Below are 25,223 nucleotides of genomic sequence, written 5' to 3' on the forward strand. Positions count from 1 at the left end.
AAGTATATATCATATACTTTATGTATATTTAAAAATTCCTGCAATATCTTAACCAATGTCATCCCAATAAATTTAATAAAAACTAAAAAAAGAAAAAAATTTGCAAGTCTTTCTTACCTTTGAAGTATATTTGTTGCTTTTCTGCCTATCCACAAAGCTTTCAGAAATCACTTTGATACTCTCTATGCAAGATAAATATAATTTTAGCTGCAAAACCTTAATTTCTCTGAAAAACATAAGGATTTATTATTTAATTTACTAATGAAAATGCGAAATAAGACCAGGACTAGTACCAAGCTCAGGGAATTCACCACATTTTTAGTATCCTTTGTTATTTGGCTTCATCTTATAAAAATAACATGGTGCTATATCTGTAGAAAATAAATTTTTTTTTCTCTGTTGTGAAACTACTGGTCAGGCACATTTTCTAATACAGAATGTTCTGTGGCAGTTTTTGCATGGACTTGCCCCAGTGGTGGGATTTGCTCTGTGCTTGTTGCTGCTACTCTGTATTTTACCATCTTGCTGGGAGGGATGAGAGGTCCATCCCATCATTTACCATGTAGCACTTCTTTCACGCAGAGGCTCTTTATAATGATAGTTTCTCAATAATTCTTGGGTGGATGTAGATATATAGGTGGAGCAGGGTCCCAGCGAATCTCCCAACTTGGATCTAGGTTATTTTATGGTAAAAGTGCTGAGCATCTCTGGTGGTAGAACTGGAAACTATCTGGTGATCCCTGACATTGGACTATCTCACCCCTCCACAGATGTGCTTGAGAATGAGAAACATGACACTTTTCCAAGTAGCCCATCCCTTTAATTTCATTTGTTAATGTTTAGAAAATTCTATTGAAATATCATTATATTGAGTAAAATTCTGATTTTCTGTAACTTCCAAGAATTTTATCTGTATTTTCCTTGTGTGCTTAGTTTTACCTCAAAGGACATAGATTCCACTGAATGCTAAATTGAAGTGTAAAGTTAAAAGACAAAGGACTTGAATTTCCTGCTGCATTTTATATAAAACTGGCCAGCATTTAGTATTCCTAAAGGTAACATCTTTAGTTTTTAGTGTTTTGTTGTCTGTAAAGTTTGTAAGTAGCATGAAGAAATGAAAGAAGAGTTTCAAACCATCTGTTTGGATTCTGTACTTTCTAGGTGTGAAATTAGGTGAGTTACTGCATCTTTTAGAGACTTAGCTGTCTCATCAGGAAAATGGTTCTAGCAGTGCCTTCCTCATTTATATAACACATGCTAACACCTTTTTTTAAAAAAATCATTTATATAACACATGCTAACACACCTTTAAAAATCATTTATATAACACATGCTAACACACCTTTAAAAAATTATATATTATATTATGTTTCATGAAACAGCAAGTAATTCATCTTTAGTTCTCCGAAAGCATCTAGTATTCTAGGTATTCATTAAGTACTTGTTGAATAAATGAAAGTAGAGTAGTCCCAATAAGTCACTTGTCAATAAGAGGTGTGAATGTACTATAAATATTCTCTTCAATTTCTGTTTTTGGTATATTTTAAAATGTGTGTGGTCTTAATCAGTATTGACATATTAAATATTTACTACAAACAACTATTAAACAATTTATATTAGAAAATGAGCCATTACAAGAATTATTTATAGTAATAAGAATCAACTCTTTCTAAAAATATTTACTTGTCAAAAACCAAAAGGTTATAGGAAAATAAAGAACTTTTATTATTTTATTTTTAATTTTCCATTTTACTTTATGAGTTTCTGTACCTTTAAAATTTTTTTCAATGAGGATTATTACATTTGTGATAAAGAACAACAAAAATCTTCAGAGATTCCATGTATTCAGATGGAGCCTCCTAAAATGCAATAGACTTTAAGGATTACAATTCTTTAAAAATATACGGATGAAGGTCTAGCTTTCACGATAAGTAGCTTTATGGGTAATGGGTCCCTAAGAATATCTAATTTTCTGTACGTTGGAAATTGGTGGTCTTTTGGGTCCTTGTGCATAATGATCTCAGAGATTTCCTAATTTTTTTTTTTTAAGGCTTAACTTCTTTTTTATTTTATTTTATTTTTTAAAATTTTATTTTATTGTTTAAATTTTATTTTATTGTTTAGTAGTACATATATCTCCTTTTTTTTCTTCATTGACCTTTTCCCAGCCTCTCCTACCTCCTGTCACATGCCCCCATCCCACCCCGCCACAGTGTCTTGTGTCCATTGGTTGTGCTTATATGCATGCATACAAGTCCTTTTGTTGATCTCTTTCCCCCTCTCCCCAACACTCCCCAGCCTTCCCGCTGTAATTTGACAGTCTGTTCGATGCTTTACTGCCTCTGTATCTACCTTTTTGTTCATCAGGTTGTAATGTTCTTTATTTTCCATAAATGAGTGAGATCATTGGTATTTTTCTTTCATTGCCTAGCTTATTTCAGATTTCCTAATTTTGTATGAGACTAAAGGGACTTTGCAGAAACAGCTTGGTTGAATCACTTACTAGGCCATAAATAAGTGTTCTATGTTTTCAAATAAGCTCCAAATGATGTTACTTATCTGGCTGGTGAACTAGATATGTAAAAAGGAGAATATTTTGGGCAGGGTCTTGAGTAAGAAGTGGAACAGATCAGAGTCTACAAACATAGTTAATTGCCAGGACTGAGTAAATATTTTGTAATTGGTTCTTTTCAATGTTTCTGAATTTTCTTTAATATCATTCCTTAATGTTTAGAAAATTCTCTTGAAATATCAGCATGTTTTAGTTATACTATGAGGAGGTATAGGAAATAAGATTTTGCCCATGTCTTAAAGGAAGTAATCATCCCTGGTGATAAATTGTGGTTTAGAGGATAAATAGAGTGAGCCCCCCTCCCCCACTAAGGAAAGGTGAAATTAATGAGGTCAAGAGACAAAGTTGTTATGCAGCAGCTTGTCACCAGCAGAAACTTTTCTTTTTAAAAGTCCTTCCTGAGAAAAGTTCGAAGGCGTCCATGCAATATTTTCTCTAGGAAAGTTGTTTTGATTACATCAGCCTATTGGGTTATCATCAGACTCTGTTGGACAAAGAAATCTCATTTGAAATCATTTATGAAGCAGAGATCAGAGTCAAATATCCCTTCTGACTTTGTATTTCAACATGGTAGGGTTTAGTTGCCATTCATTCATTAGAAAATATTAACTCTAGCTGGTTTGGCTCAGTGGATAGAACGTTGGCCTGTGGACTGAAGGGTCCCAGGTTCAATCTTGGTCAAGGGCACATGCCCCGGTTGTGGCTCAAACCCCAGTAGGGTGTGTACAGGAGGCAGTCAATCAGTGATTCTTTTTCATCACTGATGTTTCTATCTCTCTCCCTCTCCTTTCTTCTCTGAAATCAATAAAAATATTAAAAAATATTTATTAAATTTCCATTTTACTCTAGGCAATAGATTAAGCACAAGGATACATTTAAAATGCCACCTTCCAGGAATCTCCAGTCTGTTGACTAGGTTTGCCTTGTCAGTCTTTCCTGATTTCACTTCCTTGTCCACCTAGCTTGGATTTCATATTTTATTATTCTAGTCTCTTAGTTGACAATATCTTCAACTTACTTTGTCATTGTTTTCCTGAGTTTGTATCCTCACAAACCTCAACCCTGTGTTTTTAACATCTCAAACAGAGTTTTGCTGGAGAAAAATTATTTACCTGTGTGGTGCGGATTGGTGCCACCACAACTTTAAAGTCTCCAGTTCCTGTGGGACACTCAACATTTTTGTTTCTTGAGTTGGCTCTTTCTCATTCTCTGCTATGACTATGTCAAACCAGTTCCATCCTCCTTAAAACTTCAGTTTTCCATATCCCTGCTGTCTGAGCCTTTTCCACCTGAAAGACAAAATTGGAAGCTCCAGAACTGTCTACCTTTCTTGTCCACCACTTATGTGACCTTAATCTTCCTGAGGCTCAGTTATGTCATTTGAAAAGTGATCATTTAATGTTGACAATTTCCTTTTTCCTAATTCCCCTCTTCCTCCTTATTTCTCATCTTTCCTCCTCTTTCTTCTAACATTCTTCTTTTCTTTCTCTTAGAGAGGAAGATATAGTAAAGTTTTATATCTAGTTAAGCACCAAACTGCCAAATCTACCTCACAAATATCTGGAATATCTGCATTTTTTTGCCCAAGTGGATATTGGGGATCCTACCTAGTTCCTTGGTTTATTGCTGCAGTGTTTATTACATCTAGAAGGGGCACCTAAGTATACTGTACATATGGTATTTAAGGAATCACAGTACTTGAATTAAACTAATCATTGCCTTTTGATTTGGAGAAAAAAGTATGTAGATGAAAGAAAGCTAGTTTAATTATACTGATAATTATTTTACAAAGCACTAAATGAGATTTCTAAGAGGAGACTGAACAGTTTACCAATTGTGACAAAAAAGACAATACTTATGATTTATTTGAACAGGCTACATGTTTAATAAGAGATCTACTTTCACTGGGGATTTAAGAAAATTAATCATCTTTGAATAGGGTGTCTATACCAAATTGTCCAGAGTTGGGTTAATTTTGAGGGGTGGTCAGAAGAATAGATAATCAAAAATAGCCTAGGCAAGAAGAAAACAATGTTGGCCACAGAAATGATAAAACCAGTTCTATCAAGATGGAGATAGAGTTTGTGGGTGAAAATGACCAGTTATGAAGCCTAGAGAGATTGGTGAGGCTGGGTTATACAGCATCTCAGGTAATACTAATTCTAATTTTTTCCAGAAGGTGCTGGGAAGTTGTGGAAGTATTCTAAGCAAAGAAATAACAAGACCAAAATTGTGATTTAGAGCAGTAACTTGGAAGTAGTCTAGAGGATAGCAGGAGAATGGTCACACTGAAAGTAGGGAGAACAGTTTGGTAATGGCTAGGTTAATCCAGTCGAGAAGATGGAAAGCGGCAGCACTCAATTCTAAATAGTTAATTCACGGAACAGAATTACTACAATGTATTTAACTCATCCTACTTTAATCTATGCTGCTTTCAAGTCTTCACTATTATAACAGAGGTGGCACTGGACATATATGTAACTTTATATATTTTGAATTATTTTCCTAGACCAGGTTGCCAGAGTAGGAATAGGAGTTAATAGGTATGGATACGTTTAGATGAGTTGATGCAAATTTATGATATGCTCTTTGAAATATCTCTTCTGTGAATATTTTGAATACATTTTCCTCCTTTTTTTTTTTTTTTACTTTTTAAAATGAAATTTATTGGGCTGACATTGGTTAAGAAGATTATATAGGTTTCCAGTGTACATTTCTATGATACATGATTCCTATGATTTTATCCCACATTATACACACAATATCAGGTTATAATGCTGTTATTACCACCACCAATTATGATTACTGAAAACAGTTAAAAATTTTGCATATCCTGTGCCCTTTCTCCCCTTCCTCCAATTTGAATTTCATAGTTGTATAATAGTTACAGCACTAGGTTATATATATATATCAATTCATTACATGTGATACCCTAACCTTTTTAAAAAAAATATATATTTTATTGATTTTTTACAGAGAAAAGGAGAGGGATAGAGAGTTAGAAACATCAATGAGAGAGAAACATTGATCAGCTGCCTCCTGCACACCTCCTACTGGGGATGTGCCCACAACCAAGGTACGTGCCCTTGACTGGAATCAAACCTGGGACCTTTCAGTCCACAGGCTGATGCTCTATCCACTGAGCCAAACCGGTTTCAGTGGTGATACCCTTTTAACAGTCATTTATTTCTACAAGTGACTATATATTTAATACTACTAGTCCTAATGTTAATATCTTCTAGTTGTTTTAGCTGTCTACAGCTTGTTCTCTAGGAAACTTTTTTTAAAATTTTTATTTATTTATTTATTTTTTTTTTTTAAAGTTAATTAATCTTTATTGTTCAGATTATTATAATTGTTCCTCTTTTCCCCCCGCATAGCTCCCCTCCACCCGGTTCCCACCCCATCCTCTGCCCTAACCACCCCCCCGCCACTGTCCTCATCCATAGGTGTACGCTTTTTGTCCAGTCTCTTCCCGGACCCCCCACACCCCTTACCCCCCGAAAATTGTCAGTCCACTCCCTTTCTATGCCCCTGATTCTATTATATTCACCAGTTTATTCTGTTCATCAGATTTTTTATTCACTTGATTTTTAGATTCACTTGTTGATAGACATGTATTTGTTGTTCATAATTTTTATCTTTACCTTTTTCTTCTTCTTCCTCTTCTTAAAGAATACCTTTCAGCATTTCATATAATACTGGTTTGGTGGTGATGAACTCCTTTACCTTTTTCTTATCTGTGAAGCTCTTTATCTGCCCTTCAATTCTGAATGACAGCTTTGCTGGGTAGAGTAATCTTGGTTGTAGGTTCTTGCTATTCATCACTTTGAATATTTCTTGCCACTCCCGTCTGGCCTGCATAGTTTCTGTTGAGAAATCCACTGACAATCATATGGGTGCTCCCTTGTAGGTAATTAACTGTTTTTCTCTTGCTGCTTTTAATATTCTCTCTTTGTCTTTTGCTCTTGGGATTTTAATTATGATGTGTCTTGGTGTGGTCCTCTTTGAATTCCTTTTGTTTGGGGTTCTGTGCACTTCCTGGATTTTATTTCTTTCACCAGGTGGGGGAAGTTTTCTGTCATTATTTCTTCAAATAGGTTTTCAGTATCTTGCTCTCTCTCTTCTTCTGGCATCCCCATAATTCTGATGTTGGTACACTTGAGGTTGTCCCAGAGGCTCCTTACACTATCTTCAAATTTTTGGATTCTTTTTTCTTTTTGCTTTTCCGGTTGAGTGTTTTTTGCTTCTTTGTATTTCAAATCTTTGACTTGATTCTTGCATTCCTCTAGTCTGTTGTTAGGTCTCTGTATAATATTTTTTATTTTAGTCAGTGTATGTTTAATTTCTAGTTGGTCCTTTTTCATATCCTCGAGGGTCTCGCTAAATTTATCGGCCTTTTCTAGGAAATTCTTGAAAATCCTTATAACCGTGGTTTTGAACTCTATATTCAGTCATTTGTTTTCCTCCATTTGTTTCATTTGTGATCTGTTTCTTTGTCTCCGCATTTTTGCTGCTTCCCTGAGTTGGTAGAGTAGCTTTGTGTGCTAGGTGTCCTATAGGGCCCAGTGGCTCAGCCTCCCCAGTTATCTGAGGTGGACACTCTTGAGCACCTCTTTGTGGACTGTGTGTACAGCCTTGTTGTAGTTAAGTCTTGATTGTTGTTGGTATCACTGGGAGGAATTGACCTCCAGGCCAATTGGCTGTGAGGATCAGCTGTGTCTATGCTTGGAGAACTTCTGTACTGGAGACACTCTTATGAGACAAGACTTGCAAAATTGCAAAAGCCTCTGTGCTCAGCTTGGATGGGGCGGAGTTTCAGGGCAGAGCAGACAGCCTTGGTTTCCCGTCAGCCCTGCCCTATGAGGCCCCTGGGTCTCAGTGTCCCTCAGTAATCGCTGCAAGCACCTCTGAGAGAAAGCTGCCCTTGAGTTTTGCCCACTGCCAGACAGTCCAGTTTCTCCCCGAATGAGTCGGGGTTCCCAGAAACTTACCCTGAACTGGAGTTCAGCGCAGTCGGGAGCTTCTGTCTCCCTCCCGCTTTAGAAAGCCAGCCGCGCACTCAGCCTCCGTGCATTCAGCGGTCAGTCCTCTCTGCACGCGCGTGCCTCCAGACCTTTGATGTCCGCAGCTCCCGAGTCTCAGTGTGCTTTCTCTTTTCCTGACAGTCCAGATTCCCCCCGAATGAGTCTGGTTTCCCAGCGTCTCGCCCGGGACTGGAGTTCAGAGCAGTCAGGAGCTTTTGTCTCCCTCCCGCTTCAGAAAGCCAGCCGTGCACTCAGCCGCCCGTGCACACAGCCGCCCGGCCTCTATGCGTGCGAATCTCTGTACCTCAGCCTTTTGCAGCTCCTCTGAGTCTCAATGTGCTTTCCTCGTTTCTTCTAGTTGTAGAATTTCCACTCAGCCAGCTTTCCTGTGGTTCTGGATGGTGTCCATTTTGTCTTTTAGTTGTAGTTTTGATATTGTTGTGTGAGGCAGCAGTTTAGGTGTTTACCTATGCCGCCATCTTGGTTTCTCCTCCCTCCCATTTTCTTTGAAGAATATACTTTAAGAAAACTGAAGACACGTTCTTTTCAGTTTGACATATTCTTTTTATTTGACAATCATTGATCCCTTTCCCCCCATGATTTCTAACAGAGGTTAAAACTTGTGAGATTTTCTTGGCTTGCTTTCTTTTTTTGAGCACCTTTATCTTTACCAAAATCAAAGTGTATGAAGGATTATACCTCACATTATAGCCAGTATACAGAGGTCAAAATAAAGGTTTATTTTAAGTATTGACATTAAAAAGCTAACTGTTAGAGAAAATTAAAAGTTAATGAATAAAATCAGTGATATTTAGAATGTAAATAACACTGATTACTTTAGTAAAAGGAAACTTATTATGTCAAATTAGGGTTTATATTTAATGCTTGGCAGAATCCCTTTAGGTTAAGCCTCTTCTAGTTAATTTGATCAAACCATGGATTTGAAATGCAAAATGACAACCTTATATTAATCCACATAAACAACTTTCAAAAAAAACACTGTGATGAGAAAAACATGAATTATGAAAATATCTTGTAATAGAAAACATTCTGTAAGGCCATTCTGTGTATGAGACAATGGAGCCATCTGATGGAATGATAGCAGAAAAGCTTCTCTGGTGGAAATGTCAAAAGAAATCAGAATCAACCTGTTGTAGAATTTTGAGATCATCTACATTAAGCATGAATTAGACTTGCATATTTATGCTATGTGACCAAAATAAAACTGAATATCTGTGCTTATGCTCATGGTTCCTCCAAACTGGTTTACTTCATCCCTCTCTATCTTTGGCTCAGGTGCCCCTTTTCTGTTTAAGCTTGGCCTAGTTTCTCTGGCTATATGAAGACTCTATTTATAAAGTATCCTGCCTGCTTAATAATAGCAGCATTTAGAGTTCAAGTATGAGAATGTTGGACACACTGCCCTCTCTGAGGACCCTCAGACTACTTGACATAATCTCACCTGAGTGGTTCATTTATTGAGTTCAGAATCTATAAATTAGAGTCTAACTCAATGGGAGCCATCTCCTGTAAGTTAGGGGCTCATGAGGTAACCTAACATAAGGTATCTTCCAAACAGAGATACCCAGTAATGCATGGTGCCTGGGTAATAACAATCAGGACTAACATCTATTTAGTACTTACTATGCACCAGGCACTGCTTGTGCAGCATAAACGTGCAACCAGAAGACCTGTCAGCTGCAACTGCATTGCTGACTGCTTGAGAAATGTTTCCAAACACATAGGTAAACAGCTGTAAAGGGTTCCCCCAAACCCTCCAAACTTCTCTAGCTGTCCTACTATTCTCCTAAGGCCCTTGGTCCTGTCTACAATCCATGCACTGAAGAATTAACACCTGGCCCTGCAGGAGCTCTCTTGAATTCTGCTCTACCCTCCTAGCACTGCAGCACCCCAGGAGCAGTCTTACTGACAGTATTCATTTAGAACGCATTAAGTACTTGTGCTCTAGTGCCAACTGCCTGGGTTCAAATCCTAACTCTCCTACTTACAAGATATGTGATTTGAGGCAAATGTGTATATATATATATTTACTCAGTTTTCTTCGCCTCTAAAATGGAGATGATAATGTATCTATCTCAAGGGATGGTTTTGAAACTAAATGCATTAATATATATAGAGCATTTAGAAGAGATTTGACTCATAGCAGGTATAATAAAAGTGTTATCACCCAAGGATATTTTTCTATTGATTTTTAGAGAGAGTGGAAGGGAGGGGGAGAGACAGAAAGAGAGAAACATTGATGTGAGAGAGACACATCGATTGGTTGCTTCTGCATGCTCCCCAACAGGGCCTGGATTGAACCTGCAACCGAGGTATGTGCCCTTGACCAGAATCGAACCTGGGACCCTTCAGTACCAGGGCTGACACTCTATCCAGTGAGCCAATCTGGCCAGGGCTACAATTGTATTTTTTTATAACTCTTTCCTGTGTAGGGATTAAAACCATTTTAACTCTCCACCAGCTTAAATTTTATCAATCGAAATAATGAGGACTATGGATAACCTGCTATGGACTAGGCAAAAGCAAAGACATAAAAACAAATAAAACATGATCCCTTTTATGAAGAATCCTATATAATACAAGCCTAATACGCTAAGTGTCTGGTTGTCTGTTCAACCAATCAAAGCGTAATATGCTAATGATATGCTAAGGCCATTCAACTGCTTGCTATGATGTGCACTGACCACCAGGGGGCAGATGCTCCAACTGGTAGGTTAGCTTGCTGCTGGGGTCTGGCCAATCGGGACTGAGCGAGATGGGCCAGACACACCCTGGAGCCTTCCCGCAGTCGCTCCCCAGCTGGCCAACCTCCCGCATCCCTCTCCGGCCCCTATCACGCCTCAGTGGGGTCCCTCGGCCTGGCCTGTGCTTCTCGCAATCCTGGACCCCTCTGGGGATGTCAGACAGCTGGTTTTGGCCCGATCCCACAGGCCAGGCCGAGGGACCCCATTGGTGCATGAATTCGTGCACTGGGCCTCTAGTCTTACAATAAAGTACTGTGATGGAATTGAAGGTTTCCATGTGGTAAAGAAAGTGATTCAGGTTGTTCAGGGATAGCAAACTCAAATTCCAGGCAGATAATGAAGAGACACCATGAGCTAGATGGTGAACACCAGAGCTGACACCCCTTTCCAGGAAGGAGCCAACATGTGGCTCTAGCCAGTCATTGCCATGACAGAATGTGCCAGTTTTCCAAATCTCCAAAGAATGCCAGAAATCTGGATTTTTGTGTTAAATTTTATAGTTTTAAAATATTGGCAATTAAAGTATAAAATAGAGAGTAAAGAAGAAATGACCACATAGAAGATCTCAAAAAGACTGAATGCTGCTCAGAGTATGCAGAAGTTATAGATGGCCCCTGGGCAGAGTGATAGCTGTAGTGACCCTAATTTTTCCCCTGCAGTGGCATCTAGAATGGTATTGAGAGATGTTGGTCAAAATATTTAACCATTAGCACAGCTAATAAAAACAACAACAAAAATACAACTGTAAAGGAATATATAATTGAGTGAACAAGTTTTTATGAGTCACACAGATAACATTAGAATTGGAACTCCATCTAGTTCAACTGTCAGGCTGTGATGATATGGGAAGTTCCTTAAATAATTCCCATTCTTCCTTGGCAGTTATATGACCTTGAACAAATCACTTAACTCCTGTGGACCTATTTCCGCCTTGGCAAAAATGTAGGTAATAGCAAATGTTCCTTGCATGTTTTGCTAAATGAGACATAGTATTGTCTGGTTATGAAATACTTATAAAATAGTAGTGATTCTAGATGAAAATACAAAGGCTCCAGAAGGACTTGCTACTTAGTTGAAAAGTCAGAATTAGAACCCAAACCACATGAATCCTGGCTAATAGGTTTTTTTTAATGAAACATCATTCATATTGTAGCTAACTGTAATTAGGAGATTAAGGAGAATAAAAATACTCTATTGGAGGCAAGATAAACCAGGGATTCACCTAAATTTGTTTCAGTTATTATAGCGATGCCTATACGCTGATTATCCCTAGTTACTAGGACCTAGTGTATAAGAGAAAGTTAAAAGACTGAACTAAAGGTATTCTTCATCTGATAAAAACTTTTGATTTGAACATCTATTATGGAGCTAGAGGCATGTACTGTGACTTAGTTCTTAGGATTTTAATGGTGCAATTCTCAGGTTTGTAACTAAGTGAATTGTCTTTGTTGTTTTCTTAAGAATCTTTTCTTTTTGGTCTGGATTATCTGAAGACAGGTGAATGTTACAAAAATAAAAATTGTACCCCCTCTTTCAGTCTCCAGAAGCTGACTTGCCCTGGCTTTATTGATAAATGGGGACAACTGTGCCTCAGCAGCGACTCTGGTCATGTATTTATATAACTTGCCCCCCAGATATGAAACTTCTCAGAACATGCTTTTCAAAAAGACAATAGCTTAAAACATTTTAGAATATAGTTTTTGACCCTGACCCTGACACTTTTCTTTTCCCTGAAACATAATGTTTTTGTATAACAACATTAAACATACCAATGTCAGCTTAAAAAAGCACAACACTTGAATTTTTTTTTTTGTTTTAGTATTGGTTTTTGTGTCCTGGGACTCAGGGGTGATTCTGTCCTCCACTGGTAATGAAGACCCCGAAGTTCTTCACCTCTTGCCCCTGCTGGAAATAGGCCGTGTCGAGTCTATCAAGGGATTCTTTCAAAGATTATAACTAGAGTGTAGGAGGTTTGGTTATTTTGTTTTAAAACGTTTTTCTTTACATATCAAGCTATAAGGCAATTTGGGGATGACATTCGTTTTATACTGTAAAACACAGTTACAAAGTAGTATTTTATGCAGTGCTTTTTTGAAGTAAAGTAAATATGGATGCAATAAGTTTGAGGTAAGAAAAAAGAAGAGAATCAAATCTCAGGTAATTATGCCTCTGGTCAAAGACATTAGAGATGCTAAAAAAGAAGACTTTTGGGCTGAAATGCCTTTGGCAAAATTATTTAGGAATAAAAAATGTAAAATACCCCAGAGTATAAAGTAAGAATAGAAATCTTGACTAGTTGGACAAGATCTTAATTTATTTCATGATATTTCCCAAACCACACGTGAAAGGTGATACGGACTATCCAGCCTGTGAGCGGAATGCTGGGCTTTGTAATTTTGAGTTATTCCATTGGATGTGGAAATGACAAAATTTACCTCATTATAAAAGTCTCCTGTATTAGTTTTAAAATTTAGCTCCCCAATCATCATCCTTGCTTGACAACCAAATCTGGTTGTGTGCATGATCTGTTATTGGACTTTTTGTTTATTAACTATTACAGGATTCAAGAGATGAAGGTAATGAGACGGAAGGCAGCAGGATGAGTAAATTAAGAAGGACAAGAAAGAAAGTCACTAAATCACATATTTCTTCAACTGAAATAGGAGAAATGGATATGCCCAACTCAAAAGGTATCTTGTACAACTGCTTGGCTAGCTCAGTCAGTAGAGCATGAGACACTTAATCTCAAATATCTTGCTGCTATTATCCCTCAACAATATGTCATCAATGACAATCTCTATTTGGTCCACATTTTCATAATAAATTTGTTTTTTTTCTATGGAAGAAGCAAAAACAAATAAAATTTATTTGTACAAAGTCAACATAAAAGATGGTAAATACAGGGTTACAATGTAAATTTATAAAAACAATAAGCCAAAATATTCAGAATTTAAAGGGGGAAGAATGAGGAGATACAGTGGGAAAAAAGAGAACATAAAAGAAGAAACATATAAGTAAGAGGAGAAGCACATTTCTGTTCTGAGAATGAGTACAAAGATCATTACTGAAGATTTGGGAAGCCACAATAAAGGTGAGGGCACGTTTTCATACCACATGTTGGAATTCCAACTAGACTCTAATGGGTCTGAAACAGTGCTGAAACTAGGAGTTAATGTGGACAACAGACTCCATTCTAGGAAAAGTGGTGTTTTCCAAGGCAGGTCAGTAGGAAAGGGCAGTGCATGGCAGCAATCAAAAGCAGTCAGGCTATTTACAGATTTTTAAAATTATTTTTAAATTCTCTAGAGACATTGCACCCCCTTATGGCCTGCAACCAGGGTGTACTATGCTCACTGCCCTTTATTTGGTATTTTACGGCCTAGGAATAAATTATTTCCTCAAGCATTTCTCTCCATATCACATTGGAAGACAGTTGAAAACAATGGCAACGTCCCTTAACATTTTTCTGTATTACTACAGAAAGGATCAAAGAACAAATGGTGTGTCACAAATTAGGGGATACAAGCAAACCAGTTGTGGGACCTGGCTCTGATGAATCTCATCCACAAGATGACAACAACTCCCAGGATGATACAGCAGAGATGAAACCCTCACCCCTCAAAACATCAGCCAGTGCTCCTGGTAGTGAATTCAACCCAGTCTCCAGCTGTACTGGTAAGGACTCTGGGACAAACTGGCATATAGTTCCAGCCACTGGTCCTAAATGTGTGTGTGAATTAGAGATAATATGATGTTGGTTGAGGAATGCTAGCCTGGGAGTCAGAATACTTAAAAGAATATCAGCTATCATTGATAAAGTGCTTTACAGTTTTCTTTACACACTAGGCTGCCCATCTAGAAAATGGAAAGGTTGTAATGGATGATCTCTCAAGTATTCTAAAAGTGAAATTCTGTTACTCTAAATTTATGGCTTATTAAATTAGTGATACGGCTATTTCAGTCTATGAATGTATTGGTTAAAAGTCTCTGAGATCCAAATGACAGAAACTAGTTAAAAAGAGGTATTTTTTCTCCCCATGAGGGAATCAATGTTGAAAGGATTGAACAAACAGGTTTGGAAAATAAGAAAATAGCAGTTTGTGATGTTAGAGGTACAGTATCCACCAAACAACGCTTACTTCTGACACTAATTGCATGTTTGGGAGTTTCCCAAGATTAGTTTTGATAATTCACTATAAGGACTCACAGAACTCACTGAAAGTGATTATACTCAAGGTTATGGTTTATTATTGTGAAAGAATACAGATTAAAATCAGCCAAGAGAAGTAACTCATGGGGGGAGTGCAGGAAAGTTCTAAGCATAGAGCTTCCACTTGCCTTCTCTCAGTGGCATCATGGACAACACTATTCTCTTGGCAACAATGTGTGAGTGTTGTAACCAGGGATGCTCACCTGAATCCTGGTGTCCAGAATCTTTATTGGGGTTCCACAGCAACTGGCCATGTGACTGACCTGAGTCTTCAGTCCCACTGGGGGTCAAGCTGATACCACATGACTCAACAATAAATGACATTGCTAGATATTCTAGTGGGGCCAGAAGCTCCCGGTAAACTAAGATACTCTGGTCAGGCAGGAAATTCCGAGAGCTTAGAGATGACTTCCCAGGGACCAAAGGTAAAGGCCAGTGCTCTCCTTGGGCAAGGTGAAATTCTTTACTACACACAGGGCCTGAGGAGGAAGTAGAGCCTGGGCGTGAACGCTATCAGGACTCCATAGACATTAGTTGTCTATTGCCAGCATAACAAATTACCACAAACCTAGCATCTCGAAAGAACACAATTCATTATCTCAGACTTCTGTATGTCACAAGTCTGGGTTGGCTCAGCTGATTTCTTTTTTATAGGTTTTGCAAGGTCAAAATCAGAATGTTGGACCTCTAGGTTCTTAGCCAGAGACTCCAGGGACTATCCACTTGCTGTTCATTCAGATTGTTGGGAGAATCCAGTTCCTTACAGTTGCAGGAGTGAGGTTCCTACTTCCTTGCTGGCTGTCAACTGGGGTGGCTCTTAGCTTCTAGAATCCTCTCTCTGTTTCTATATCGCTCAGGTAGCAATGCCTCAAATCCTTCTCATGTTTGGAATCTCTCTGAATTCCCCTTCTTCCGCAAAATAATATATTTTTTCTGCCTACAGTTGGAGAAAGTTCTCTGCCTTTAAGGGCCAACCTGGACAATCCATAACAATATTAATTTTTAAGGTTTGTACATAACCTTAATAAGATCTGCAAAGTCCATTTTGCCATACAGTTTGATGCAATCTACAGGTTCCAGGGTTTGCAGGGGTGGGCAAACCTTTTGACTCGAGGGCCACAATGGGTTCTTAAACTGGACCGGAGGGCCAGAACAAAAGCATGGATGGAGTGTTTGTGTGAACTAATATAAATTCAAAGTAAAGGAGCAGAGGGGAGAGCAAGAGAACCGGATAGAACAGCCAGATCCGGCCCGCGGGCCGTAGTTTGCCCACGGCTGGTTTAGAGTCTGCAAGTCTTTGGGAGACCTATCACACTGTCTCTCATCTCTGCATTTCTCTGTGCTTTTTGGTTTCATGAATTTCTCCACTGACAGCCCCTAAGTATCAGGGATTATCAACACAAGTGCTACAGGGGGCAGGCAAATAACACAAATGCATGAGGTGGGCTGGTCTAAGAAAATAGGAAGTGGTGCTGGCTGTGAGAAACTAGAGTAGAGGGTGACAAACTAAAGCCCATGGGTCCAATTAGCTTGCGAGCTGGTTTTTGTAAAGAATCTTTAGATATTGTCTATGGCTGCTTTTGTGCTACAATGGCAGTGGGAAAGAGCAGTGCATGGCAGTAATCAAAAGCAGCCAGACTTTTTACAGATTTTTAAAATTATTTTTAAATTCTCTACAATAAATTCTCTAGGAATAAATTATTTCCTCAAGCATTTCTCTCCATATCACATTGGAAGACAAATGAAAACAATGGCATTGTCCCTTAACATTTTTCTGTATTACTACATAAAATGGCATAGTTGGTAGTTGGATACCATATGGCCTGCAAGGTTGCAAATATTTGGTATCTGGCCCTTTACAGAAGGTATTTGTCAATCCATGAATTAGAGCATGCATGCACCATTCCAGGCTACCTCAGAGCTCCAGCCAATGGTTGCTATGAAGACATATTCATCTAGTATTTCAAATCTAGTTTTATCAAGAGAAGCTTGAGCTCAAAATTTTTATATGAAATTTTCTGATATTGGAGTGTCAACTAATTCAAAATATTTTTCAAACATTGGGAAGACTAATACGAAAACATCTGCCAGCCATATTAGCTCTTCTACAAGCAATTTGTAACCTTCAGCCAAAAAAGGAAGATGGAATTTTTCATTTCTTAGTCTAAAGTAAAAAAATCTGAGGAAAGAATTTGTGTCATGAGCTGTCTCTGCACAAATCAACTAGGTGCTTGGGTACCATTTTTTTTTAAAATATATTTTTATTGATTTTTTACAGAGAGGAAGGAAGAGGGATAGATAGTCAGAAACATCGATGAGAGAGAAACATCGATCAGTTGCCTCTTGCACACCTCCCACTGGGGATGTGCCCGCAACCAAGTTACATGCCCTTGACCGGAATCAAACCTGGGACCTTTCAGTCCGCAGGCTGATGCTCTATCCACTGAGCCAAACCGGTTTTGGCAATTGGGTACCATTTTTGACTCAATTTAGTTAATTCAGAAGTTCCCTCTCTGGCCCAGGGCAGGATTAAGTTTTTTAAAGACCTAAGCACCAAAAAGTTTACAAACCCAAACAAAACACTTACATGTGTATTTTAAATATGTAATTTAAAATTAAACATAAAAAATACCCCCCTCCCCAAATACTAGTAAGTGCAAGGAATTTCAACATTGTATTTTCTTCTCTATAATACTTACTCTGAATTTTCATATGTATATGAAAAGCTCCTCCATCCCCCCCCACCCCCTGCACATTTCCACATTTTATTGTTTCTGTCCCTGCTTTGTACCAGGTTATTCTGCCACCTGGGCTTTCCAACACTGTAGGGCTAGCATGAGGGGTACATTTGCACTAGCAAGGTGGCTCTCAGAGGGGACATATGGATAAAGAGGGGCAGGCCCTGGGAAGGGAGCGTGGCAGATTATCCCCGGCATTCCGTAAACTGAATGCTTATAGTGTGCACTTTCTGAATCAGTATTTCTGAAAGCTCACATGCCTAGCTAATCTGCCTTTTATAAGTGACTATGGCTTGCTCTCCACAACTGAACTATGTCCTTGTTGTCACTGAACACAGTCTTCTAGTTGCTACAGAGCTTGGAGGTTTTATGGTTTTTTTATATGTATTTTCTGATTTCTTCCCCCTAAACATTCACACTGGTAAAACTTCCTCTATAAAAGCACGTTGATTTAATTTATTAGTCCTCTGAGGGGATGGAAAAGGAGAACACCTCCCAGGAACCACACTGTAAGAAAAACAAATGAGACCCTGAACTGGCAATTATCTGCCTGCTATTCATCATGGGCATCTGGGAAGGGCTGACCACAAGGTTTAATTGTAACTAACAAGTATGATTTATTTGAAGAAAAGAAATTCAGACAATGGTGCAGCGAGATTAGTTACTGCCTTGAAAATGAAATTAGATTGGATAGGGTTCTCATAGTTGGTGAAAGAAATGAACTTTTAAATGAAAAATGGATACTTAGGAAACATGCCAAAATATGTGATGTCAATTTTTGCTTCTTAATTAGACAAGGTCAAATCACACAGCATGTATTAATGAATGAATGAATGAATGAATGAATGAACTGACTCACCACCTGCTTATGAAAGCCATCCAGTGCCTATGATATGCCTGTACTGCTATAGGTACTAGGGTTACAGCAGCAAGTGAAGCTCAGCCCCTGGCCTCTTGGAGATGACATGCAAGTGGGAAAGACAGACAGTAACGTGTGTCATAGCATATGCAGGTGATGATGAGGACTCTGAATGAAACTAGAACTAATTTGTTATGGGCTAAATTGAGTCCCCCCCCAAATTCATATGTTGAAGTCCAAGCCCCTAGTACCTCATAATGTGACTGTACTTGGATATGGGATTTTATTTTATTTTTTATTTTATTTTATTTTATTTTTAATTTCTTTATTGATTAAGGTATCACATATTTGTCCTCATCCCCCCATTCTCATCCCAAACCCCTCCCCACGCATGCCCCCACCCCCCTGTTGTCCGTGACCACTGGTTAGGCTTATATGCATGCATACAAGTCCTTTGGTTGATCTCTCCCCCTTACCCCACCCTCCCCTACCTTCCCTCTGAGGTTTGACAGTCTGATCGATGCTTCCCTGTCTCCGGGTCTGTTCTTGTTCATCAGTTTATGTTGTTCATTATTTCCCCTAGATGAGTGAGATCATGTGATACTAGAAATACACTTATAAGAACCGAAAATGAGACAAGCAATAATGGTTATGCTGAGAGGCAAATGAATCAGTCTGTAGTGAGTTTCTTTTTGGGCCAACAGTTCTTTTGAGTCCCAATTTCAATGTCAAACAGTTCCTTATGTGTACATATCAGCAATGATATTTCAGTACTGGATGGTGGTAATGCAGGTCCGACCCTCTCTGGTTTGGTCCTGGGCAACCTGCAGCGATGCACAGCTGCTAACTGCTAGTATGGCAAGGCGTCATCAGCGTCTTCCATCTCTGGACTGTTTCTCTTCTGTCTTCATGGCTGGAGCAGTCCTGTCAATTCCTCTCTGTTGCAGGAATCCACATGGTCTTGGAGTTGTTTTCTGAAAATATACAAACATATTCTTGACCAAAAGTTAATAAAGGAATCTTTTCTATAAATTTGACTTGGGATCCTTTTTCATTTTTTTGCCCAAACGGTTTTCCTTTGGCTTGTTTTGACACCATGTGTGTTTTTCATGGGTGTCTTGCTATTAGCATTACAAATAAAAGTTAATTTTCTAAAGTAAAAATTTTCTAGATGTAATTTACTTACAGGATATTTTTCCTTACATGATATTCTTCTACTACCCCCACTTTTTTGATTTAAATATTAGGAGGCTTTTGGAAATTTTATAATGTAGTCTTGATAGCTTTTAAATTTTAATTTTTTGCACTAAAATATGACTGCTTTAGGTTCATTACATGTTATGAAATTTTACCATGAGATGAACTACCAATAAAAATTTTAGTTAACACTTTAGGAACAGCTTTTTGTCCAGTACCATTAATTTTTCTAGAATATTCGCTTATTTCACTTAGCCAATTTTAATTAGTCTGAGAACTTGACTACTATTTTACTGTCAAATTTAATACTCTAACAACAATCTTATTTTACCCTGTAAATATTAGTGGAAAGGATTATTTGCCTTCTTGAGTAGGCCCTGAGCATTCCCGGTGCTAGGCTGGATTTAGATATCAAAAACCCACTTCCCCACACCATGGGTACAAGACAACTCAAACAAGTCTTGTTGCAGTGAGAAGGCAGCTGCTGTCGGCCAAGTCTCTGTCTGTTACCTGGGTCCCGATTTGAGCTGGGCATGGGAAGCGAAGCAGCCATGGGGGCAGGAGACCTCCCTCAGAAGGGGTGAGGGTTCAGGCTCCTGCAAAGTTGGGGGGGTGAGGGTCTGTGCCCCACCTTTGTTGACCCCCAAGTTCTCTCCTGATGGCCCCTCTGCGACTGTGCCTGTCTTAGGTTGTTCCTTCCCTGAGGAATCTTACCTGTCTCTGGCTAACCAGCAATCCTCCGGGGCCAAGCAGGGTGATGTGAGGTTCAGTTCTGTCTCCTTGGTAGCCTATGCCCCCGTGGCCTCCATGCCCAGAAAATGCCTTGGGATCCCCTCTCCTGCTAGTGGGGCCCTGGCATTGATCACATATCTTGGGTAACCCAGGTTTCTTCTCCAGGGAGGGCCCAGCTCACCCCACTGGGCAAGAGACAGATCCATGGTACCAGCCACCACGAGGCTTCAACCTCAGCATGAACAGAAAGCACAGGCAACAGCTGTGGGCAATTGGATTGTGAGAAGAGGGTCCCTCTTGGCCAAAAGGGCAAAAGGGGCCAATATAGAATGCTCAGGTGCCTTCCCAGGGGGCCCTCTACACAGTGGAAGGGATTAAATCCTTTCATGTCCTTTTTAAATTGCTGCCAGACATTCAAAGAATTAGTTTGTAAGTTTGTTTGGGATAATTGTACATTATGCTGTTGTAATTCTAAAATATCAAGAGATGTGTTACCTTTGTCTCCAAGCACCAAAAAGATGATTTTTTATTGATTCCCAAGGGTGCGAGGTACTATTATAGGTAATGGGGGTAATACAATTCTGGGAAAAATTTTAATGACCTTGTAGAATAATATCATGTAAGGATAGTCTTTGCTTTAGGCCATGGCAATTTCATTTCAAACTGGCTGTCAGTTTCTTTTTGTATAGACAAGGTCTTAGTTACATTTTCTGCACCTCTCCCAGGAGCAAGTAGTGATAGTCCCTTCCTTTGGTGTCCACACAAGCCAGATACCTCTCTTTAGTTTTACACACAAAGGAGCAGTGGTTTGACTTTGTGTCATACAAAAGGGAAGCTGGGTGGTGACCCCTGTGTAATTATACTTCCTTGCCCCACCCATGGTCCTCCTGGATGACCAAGGTGTTTGGTATTATTGGTGACTACATTAGGCGGGGGATCAGTCCACGTAAGGGCTCTTACCCAGGAAGGGTCAGGAACGTAAGTCCAAAATACTTCCCCATTTGCCCCAGGTAATATTACTGTACAGCTGATGACTGCTAGCATGGCAAGAAAGATGTTCTCAGGCGTTCTTGGGGTTCTGGTTACCTCACAATTTCTTTTCTATTTTTATTTTTAAATTATTTTTTTTATTATTTTTTTACATATGTGTCCTTATTCCCCTATTACCCCCACCCCCCACTCATGCCCCACCCCCCTGTTATCTTTGTCCATTGATTAGGCTCATATGCATGCACACAAGTCCCTTGGTTGATCTCTCCCCCTTACTCTCACCGACCCCCTCCTTCCCTGAGGTTTGAGGTTCTGATCCATGATTCTCAGTCTCTGGATTTGTTCTTGTTCATCAATCTATGCCATTCATTATATTCCACAAATGAGTGAGATCATGTGATATTTATCTTTCTCTGCCTGGCTTATTTCATTTAGCATAATGCTCTCCATCTCAATCCATGTTGTTGCAAATGGTAGGAATTCCTTCTTTTTTACCACAGCATAGTATTCCATTGTGTAGATGTACCACAGTTTTTTAATCTACTCATCTGCTGATGGGCACTTAGGCTGTTTCCAAATCTTAGCTATGATGAATTGTGCTGCTATGAACATAGGGGTGCATATATCCTTTCTGATTGGTGTTTCTAGTTTCTTGGGATATATTCCTAGCAGTGGGATCACTGGGTCAAATGGGAGTTCCATTTTTAGTTTTTTGAGGAAACTCCATACTGTTCTCCACAGTGGCTGCACCAGTCTGTCTGCATTCCCACCAGCAGTGCAAAAGAGTTCCTTTTTCTCCGCATCCTCGCCAACACTTGTCGTTTGTTGATTTGTTGATGATAGCCATTCTGACAGGTGTAAGATGGTACCACATTGTTGTTTTGATTTGCATCTCTCTGATGATTAGTGACTTTGAGCAGGTTTTCATATGTCTCTTGGCCTTCCTTCTGTCTTCTTTCAAAAAGTGTCTATATCAGTTGCCCATTTTTTGATTGGGTTGTTTATCTTCTTTTTGTTAAGTTGTATGAGTTCTCTGTAAATGTTGGAGATTAAACCCTTATTGTTGATATCATTGGCAAATATGTTCTCCCATGCAGTGGGCTTTCTTTTTGTTTTATTGATGGTTTCCTTTGCTATGCAAAAGCTTTTTATTTTGATGTAGTCCCATTTATTTATTTTCTCTTTAGTTTCCATTGCCCTAGGAGCAGTATCAGTGAAGAAGTTCCTTCAGCATATGTCTGAGATTTTGCTGCTTGTGGATTCCTCTAGTATTTTTATGGTTTCCTGTTTTTCTTTTAAGTTCTTTATCCATTTTTTTTAATTTTTAAAAAATATATTTTATTGATTTTTTACAGAGAGGAAGGGAGAGGGATAGAGAGTTAGAAACATTGATGAGAGAGAAAGATTGATCAGCTGCTTCCTGCACACCCCCTACAGGGGATGTGCCCGCAACCAAGGTACATGCCCTTGACCGGAATCGAACCCGGGACCCTTCAGTCCGCAGGCCTACGCTCTATCCATTGAGCCAAACCGGTTTCGGCCCTTTATCCATTTTGAGTTTATTTTTGTGTACGGTGAAAGTTGGTGATCTAGTTTCATTTTTTTTGCACGTATCTGTCCAATTTTCCCAACACCATTTGTTGAAGAGATTGTCTTGACTCCATTGTATGTTCATGCCTCCTTTGTCAAATATTAATTGGGCACAGTGGTTTGGGTCAATTTCTGGGTTCTCTATTCTATTCCATTGATCTATATGTCTGTTCTTGTGCCAGTACCAGGCTGTTTTAAGAACAGTGGCTTTGTAATACAGCTTGATATTTGGTATTGAGATCCCCCCTACTTTGTTCTTCTTTCTCAGGATTGCTGCAGCTATTCCGGGTCTTTTTTTATTCCAGATGAATTTTTTGAAGGTTCGTTCTAGGTCTGTGAAATATGCCGTTGGTATTTTAATGGGAAGTGCATTGAACTTATAGATTGCTTTGGGTAGTATGGACATTTTGATGATGTTGATTCTACCAATTCATGAACATGGTATGTTCTTCCATCTGTTTATGTCTTCCTCTATCTCTTTTTTCAGTGTCATGTAGTTTTCCAAGTATAGGTCTTTTACCTCCTTAGTTAAGTTTATTCCTAGGTATCTTAATTTTTTTGGTGCGATGGTAAATGGGATTGCTTTTTTAGTCTCTCTTTCTATAAATTCATTATTGGTGTATAGAAATGCCATAGATTTCTTAGTGTTAATTTTGTATCCTTCTACTATGCCAAATTCATTTATAAGTCTAATAAATTTTTGATGGAGTCTTTAGGGTTTTCTATGTACAGTATCATGTCATCTGCGAATAAGGACAGTTTTACTTCCTCTTTTCCAATTTGGATACCTTTTATTTCTTCTTCTTGTCTGATCGCAATGGCTAGTACTTCCAGCACTATGTTGAACAGGAGTGGTGAGAGTGGGCATCCCTGTCTTGTTCCTGTTCTTAGGGGAAATGGTTTTAGTTTTTGCCCTTTGAGTATGATGTTGGCTGAAGGTTTGTCATATACGGCTTTTATTATGTTGAGGTATGATCCTTCTATTCCCACCTTGCTGAGATTTTTTTTATCAAGAAAGGGTGTTGGATTTTGTCAAATGCTTTTTCTGCATCAATTGATATGACTATGTGATTTTTATCTCTCAATTTGTTTATGTGATGTATCACATTTATTGATTTGCAGATATTGTACCATCCTTGCATCCTTGGGATAAATCCTACTTGGTCATGGTGTATGATCTTTCTGATGTACTGCTGGATTCGATTTGCTAGAATTTTGTTGAGGATTTTGGCATCTATGTTCATGAGGGATATTGGCCTATAATTCTCTTTCATTGTATTGTCTTTATCTGGTTTTGGTATTAGGGTAATGCTGGCTTCATAGAAGGAGCTTGGAAGTGTTCCTTCCTCTTGAATTTTCTGGAATAGTCTGAGGAGGATAGGTTTTAGTTCTTCCTTGAATGTTTGGTAAAACTCCCCTGTGAAGTTGTCTGGCCCCGGGCTTTTGTTTACTGGATGTTTTTTGATGACTGCTTCAATTTCTTCCATAGTTATCAGCCTATTGAGATTTTTAGAATCTTCCTGAGTAAGTTTTTGAAGGTTGTATTTTTCTAGGAATATGTCCATTTCCTCCAGGTTGTCTAGTTTGTTAGAATAGAGTTGTTCATGGTATTTTTTAACAATCCTTTTTATTTCTGTGGGGTCTGTTGTTATTTCACCTCTTTCATTTCTGATTTTGTTTATTTGGGTCCTCTCTCTTTGCTTCTTGGTGAGCCTGGCTAGAGGTTCATCAATCTTGTTTTTTTTTTTTTTTTTTCAAATTTTTTATTAAGGTATTATATGTGTACATATCTTACCATTGCCCCCCCCCACCCCACTCCCATACATGCCCTCACCCCCCAATGTTTTGCATCTGTTGGTTACTCTTATATGCATGCATACAAGTCCTTCAGTTGATCTCTTATTTCCCCCACCTCTCCCTAACCTTACCGCTGTAATTAGACACTCTGTTTGATGCTTTACTGCCTCTGTAACTATCTTTTGGTTCATCAGTTTATAATGTTTTTCATTATCCCTAAATGAGTGAGATCATGTGGTATTTTTCTTTCATTGCCTGGCTTATTTCACTTAGCATAATGTTCTCTAATTCCATCCAGGTGTCTACAAATGGTAGTAATTCCTTCTTTTTTATGGCAGCATAGTATTCCATTGTGTAGATGTACCATAGTTTTCTGATCCAGTCATCTGCTGACGGGCACCTAGGCTGTTTCCAAATCTTAGCTATCGTAAATTGTGCTGCTATAAACATAGGGGTGCATATATCCTTTCTGATTGGTGTTTCTGGTTTCTTAGGATATATTCCTAGGAGTGGGATTACTGGGTCAAATGGGAGTTCCATTTTCAGTTTTTTGAGGAAACTCCATACTGTTCTCCACAGTGGCTGCACCAGTCTGCATTCCCACCAGCAGTGCATGAGGGTTCCTTTTTCTCCGCATCCTCGCCAACACTTGTCGTTTGTTGATTTGTTGATGATAGCCATTCTGACAGGTGTGAGATGGTATCGCATTGTCGTTTTGATTTGCATCTCTCGGATAATAAGTGACT

General features: G+C 38.8%; 1 protein-coding gene across 1 annotated transcript in view; it reads left to right on the top strand.

Annotated features, from left to right (window-relative positions):
- Positions 1-25,223, top strand: part of LGSN (lengsin, lens protein with glutamine synthetase domain) — an 83,724-nt gene that overhangs the window by 42,672 nt on the left and 15,829 nt on the right. Inside the window, exons 2-3 of the mRNA XM_080663807.1 lie at positions 12,925-13,054; positions 13,845-14,039. Of these exons, the coding sequence (XP_080519933.1) occupies positions 12,964-13,054; positions 13,845-14,039 (286 nt within the window). The 5' untranslated portion in view covers positions 12,925-12,963. The remainder of the gene's footprint in view (positions 1-12,924; positions 13,055-13,844; positions 14,040-25,223) is intronic.

The sequence above is a fragment of the Plecotus auritus genome, assembly GCF_963455305.1.
Source record: "Plecotus auritus genome assembly, chromosome: 4".
NCBI lineage: Eukaryota > Metazoa > Chordata > Mammalia > Chiroptera > Vespertilionidae > Plecotus > Plecotus auritus.